Source organism: Vitis vinifera, chromosome 16 (assembly GCF_030704535.1).
Source record: "Vitis vinifera cultivar Pinot Noir 40024 chromosome 16, ASM3070453v1".
Taxonomy (NCBI): Eukaryota; Viridiplantae; Streptophyta; class Magnoliopsida; order Vitales; family Vitaceae; genus Vitis; species Vitis vinifera.
In genome coordinates this window covers 6,628,931-6,633,637 of record NC_081820.1, presented here as the reverse complement: position 1 = coordinate 6,633,637, position 4,707 = coordinate 6,628,931, and the positions used below count along the sequence as shown (strand labels likewise).

The 4,707-nt window shown below is 34.8% G+C and overlaps 1 protein-coding gene across 1 annotated transcript; it reads right to left on the bottom strand.

Moving 5' to 3' along the window:
* Nucleotides 1-201: 201 nt before the first annotated feature.
* Nucleotides 202-3,434, bottom strand: LOC100247587 (rust resistance kinase Lr10-like). The gene is made up of 5 exons (XM_059743351.1): nt 2,645-3,434; nt 2,399-2,446; nt 2,249-2,281; nt 1,885-2,002; nt 202-1,156 (listed from the first exon to the last, which is right to left on the bottom strand). Exons 1-5 carry the CDS (start codon nt 3,432-3,434, stop codon nt 202-204), a joined length of 1,944 nt encoding a protein of 647 aa, XP_059599334.1.
* Between the last annotated feature and the right edge of the window lie 1,273 nt (nt 3,435-4,707).

Here is a 4,707-nt window from a genome sequence, read left to right as displayed (position 1 = left end):
ATCGATGCATTACAAAATAAATTACTCAAACCTCTCCAAGCTTTGTAACTATATTTACCTAAGAATTTAAAAACAAAGGGAATTGGCTTACATGTTGTTTAGATGGTACATTAATTTGCATATATATATAGAGAGAGAGAGAGAGAAAGAGAGAGAGAGAGAGAGAGAGAGAGAGCATTTGCAAGTAGATACATTGTTGAGTTATCTCCCATCTAAGCTAATTGTAATACTTGCATTATGTGAGGAAATTGGAACCCCCATTGGTTTATTCTCCCGATCCAAAGCTGATATTTCATGAGAATATAAGGTAGGTTTAGGAGGTAGTTGCAATAGTTCAACATCACCTTCTAACATGTCGAGTGCTTTGCTCATAGAAGGACGGTCCATGGGCTTCATTTGCACACACCACAATGCAACTATGACCATCTTCCATATATATTTCTTTTCATCCTCTGTGACATCTCCCATTTCCATATCTTCTCCTTGTTCAATTCGATCATAAATCCATGATGGGAAGAATAATTCACTTAGATCTTCCTCTTGATGTCTACTAAAATGCCTTTGTTTTCCCACCATTTCCATCAACAACATTCCAAAACTATAAACATCAGCCTTATACGACACATGTCCAACGTTTTTATAAAACAACTCTGGAGCAATGTATCCTAATGTTCCTCGAGCTGCAGTGAGAGATACAACACTTTCATTTGTTGAATACAATTTTGCAAGGCCAAAATCCGAAACTTTTGGTGTAAAGTCTTCATCCAAAAGAATATTGTGTGGCTTGATATCAAAATGCAGAATTTGCATGTCACACCCTTGATGTAAGTATTCAATCCCACGCCCTACTCCAAGTTCAATTTTGTACAATCTGTCCCAACTTAAAGGAATGTGTTTTTCTCCTTTAAGGAAGATAAACTTATCAAGTGATCCATTTGGCATAAAGTCATATATAAGGGCCCATTTTGATCCTTCTACACAAAATCCAACAAGTTGTACTATATTAACATGGTGAATCCTTCCAATTGTGGCGATTTCATTGATAAAATCTTGTCCATTGGCTTTTGACATGACCAATACTTTTACTGCTACAATGCGGCCACTTTGAAGTATTCCTTTGTACACAGAGCCAAAGCCTCCTTGGCCTAACTTATTCCTGAAATTGTTAGTTATTTTCTTTAAATGTGAATATGAGTACCTGATGGGTTGGAGATTCTTATGATTTTGAAGAAACTCTTCAATATCATCATCTAATGATAAATGTCTCCGTCGAAACTTGTAGATTAAATAGCCAAAAAGACAAGATATCCCAAGTAGAAAGTGTCCTCCAATGATTGCTATGACTAATAGATCAACATGAAAAAAAAATGAATATTTTAGAGTTTATAATCATAGGCATTTAGTTATCAAATCAAACAAATACATTTGTTTCAATGGGAGAGGAAATTAGATGCATTTGCTTGCTAAAAATTTCAATTTTCAGTATCTTGAATTCATTATATTCCATGGACTTGGATTAAATGAAATTCTTTCAAATTCAAAAAGATAATTCCATAGAAAAAGTAAAATTTTGAATTTCATAGAACTGAAATTTCAATTCAAATCCAATTTTGATCAACCGAACCAAGAGAAATCCTTTATTCAAGCAAAAGAATTTTGCAATCTGCAATCTTGAAAGCAAGAATTATTCGCGATGATAGACAAAAAACCGATCACGTTCATCCCACACCAAAGTAAGAATCGGAACTTTGAAGTCTTACCGGTCTTTTCAAGAAACCAGGCACCTAATAAGAGGGAACATGGACTAAATTAGAAATGAGGCCCATAAAAGAGGGATTGTTATTATTAGAGAAAAAGTAGATACAACATGAGAAAATATGAAACATGATGATGAAAAGTTCAATTTGTAAATCATGGAAGATGATGGAAGGAACTATCAAAGCCGTACCAATTGCAATAATGGTCCCAGAAAACCCAGATTGGTCAAAAGCATCTTCACGTCCTGCATGATTAAAGCCAGTAATCAGCAGTACTTTTAGCTATAGAAGATCGAAAGCCTTATTACCAGAAATGAAAAATAATTGTACAGTCTACATTTACATACAAAGCCAAGTGTAAAACAACACTTCATTTAAAACAAAAAAGAAAAAAGTTTGTCTTCCAAGAATATAATTGTTAAAATCAAGACAACAATTTCAAGATTTTTAAATAAAATGAGCTGTCAATAATTGGAACTATTAAGGATTACCTTGGGTTGTATAGGGACTTCTAAGTGTATTAACTGTTAACAAGAGAAGACACAAAATTCAAAATGGGAAAGATATAAGAAGAAAGAAATAAATGGAAGTTGTCAAAAGCTAAAAATGAAAGACGAAAAAAGAAACTCCAAAGGCCTTACCAAAAAACGCGATCACTGGCCTCAGTACATTTTTCAACTTATTAAGCCCTGCATGATTAAATCAAGCAACTGAAATTAGTTATAGAAATTGAAGACCCTTATCAAACATAAGATTGTGTTTAGTTATCCTAATTACTTATAATTGCAATGTATAGTTGGATTTCCAATGACTATTTTTTTCTTTTTTGTTTTAAAATTGATATTAGTGTTCATCAGCCATTTGATTTGAAAATTTTCAGCACTCACAGTTTCTTCCATCATCATCAAGGCATTGTATAGTGTTGTTGCTGAAATTTGGCATGCACCGTCTGCCTTTTGCTTCGCATTCATGGCAGCGAGAGCGCAAAAATGAAAGCTGGAGCCCCATAAGCAGCTTTTCTTGCAAATCTGATCTTAAAAGATTGCTGGGCTCTGACACAGCCATGAAATTGCCAGTGACAACAGTCAAGCCAATGGTGCACGAATATGCAAGATCTCTCACATGCATGTAGCGTCCAGCTAGCGCATAAGCATATGGTTGTGAGGAAGAGAAAGTAGCATCGGTGCGGTTGCAGGGAACAATAGGAATGTAGTATTGATCAAAGATTGGTCTTGCGCAGTTCATCAAAACTACAGTATCCAGTTCATCAGGATATTTATATCCATCTAGATGATCTGCTGTCAAGGAATAGAGAGGAAGGGAGAAACAGTTGCTCTTCTCTAGCCCAACAACTACAACTCTGATGGTATAGTTATCGTAGTTGATCTCCGCAACATGGTATTTCCCATATAAAATTGTACGGCTGTTTTCACAAGCCAATTCGTATGCAGGATCAGGATGACCACAGCCAAGCGGGTCACCTTTTAATCGAAATGGGTTGCTGATGTTTTGAATATCTCCGCAAGAAGAGGGCCTGCAGGGCTGATTTTCAGTAGCAGCGCAAAATGAAAGAAAACGGACATGGAGGAGTGTTATGAGGCCTACTCCCACAAGTTTTGCTTGTCTCAGCATCATAAATTCAGATGCAGAGAGAGACGCTTCTTTGGTTTGGGGCATCCCCAAGTTTCTGAAGATAAAATTACAACCCAAGGAGCAAAGCTGCTTAGAAATCAACTTTCTAGCCACTTGATTTGTCCATGCATTGGTGTCACAATCAACTACCCAAAATCTTCTTTTTTTTTTTTTTTTTTTTCTCTTCATATTTGGCCGGCGGGTTATCATCAACGTAAAACCAAACTAAGTACATTGGAGTTATAAGGAAGCCTTGTCAAACCACAGCTAAGTACATTGGAGTTATAAGTTTCCTTGTCAAACCACAACTTAGTATATTGGAGTTATAAGGAAACCTTGTCAAACCACAGCTAAGTACATTGGAGTTACAAGTTTCCTTGTCAAACCACAACTAAGTACATTGAAGTTATCAGGAAACCTTGTCTGTATATATATATACTTGGAAAACAAAAATGTTTTTAATTTCATAATAATAATTAAAATAACTAAATATAAAACTAATTATTTTCAATAAAAAATTTCCTAATATCAAATTTTGAACTCAAGGTACGTGCAAAATGATGTGGTTTGAAGTATTAAAACAAATGAAATCAATTAGTTAATTCGTCGGGCCAACCACTAGGTCGGCTAACTCATGACCAAGTCAACATTAGAATATAATTAAACTTTACTTTAAATAAGGAATGGAAGTCCAACCAATTGGGGGTCTGGCCTAATTTTTAAAAGTATGTTGAATTTTTATAGTCAAACTATATTATTTTGAAGTATTAAAATAATGGAACCAACCAATTAATTCATTGGACCAACCACCAAGTCCGCTAACTCATGATCAAGTCAACATTTGAATAGAACTAAACTTTACTCCAAACAAGAAGGAATCTGATTGACTGTCCAACCGGTTGAACTAGAGGGTCTGGTCCGGTTTTTTAAATTATGTGGAGCTTTTATAGTCAAAATGATATTGTTTTGAAGTATTAAAAAAAATGGAACTGGCCAATTAATTCATTGGAGAAACCACCAAGTCGACTGACTCATGACGAAGTTAACATTTGAATAGAACTAAACTTTATCACAAACAAGAAAGGAATCTGATTGTGAGTCCAACTAATTGGATTAAGGGGTCTATCATGATTTTTAAAAGTATTTGAAGTTTTTATAGTCAAAATAATATTGCTTTGAAGCCTTAAAAAAATGGACTCAACTAATTAATTTATTGGGCTAACCACAAGGCCGACTAACTCATGGCCAAGTCACATTTGAATAGAACTAAACTTTACTCTAAACAAGAAAGGAATCTAATTGGCAATCCAACTAGTTG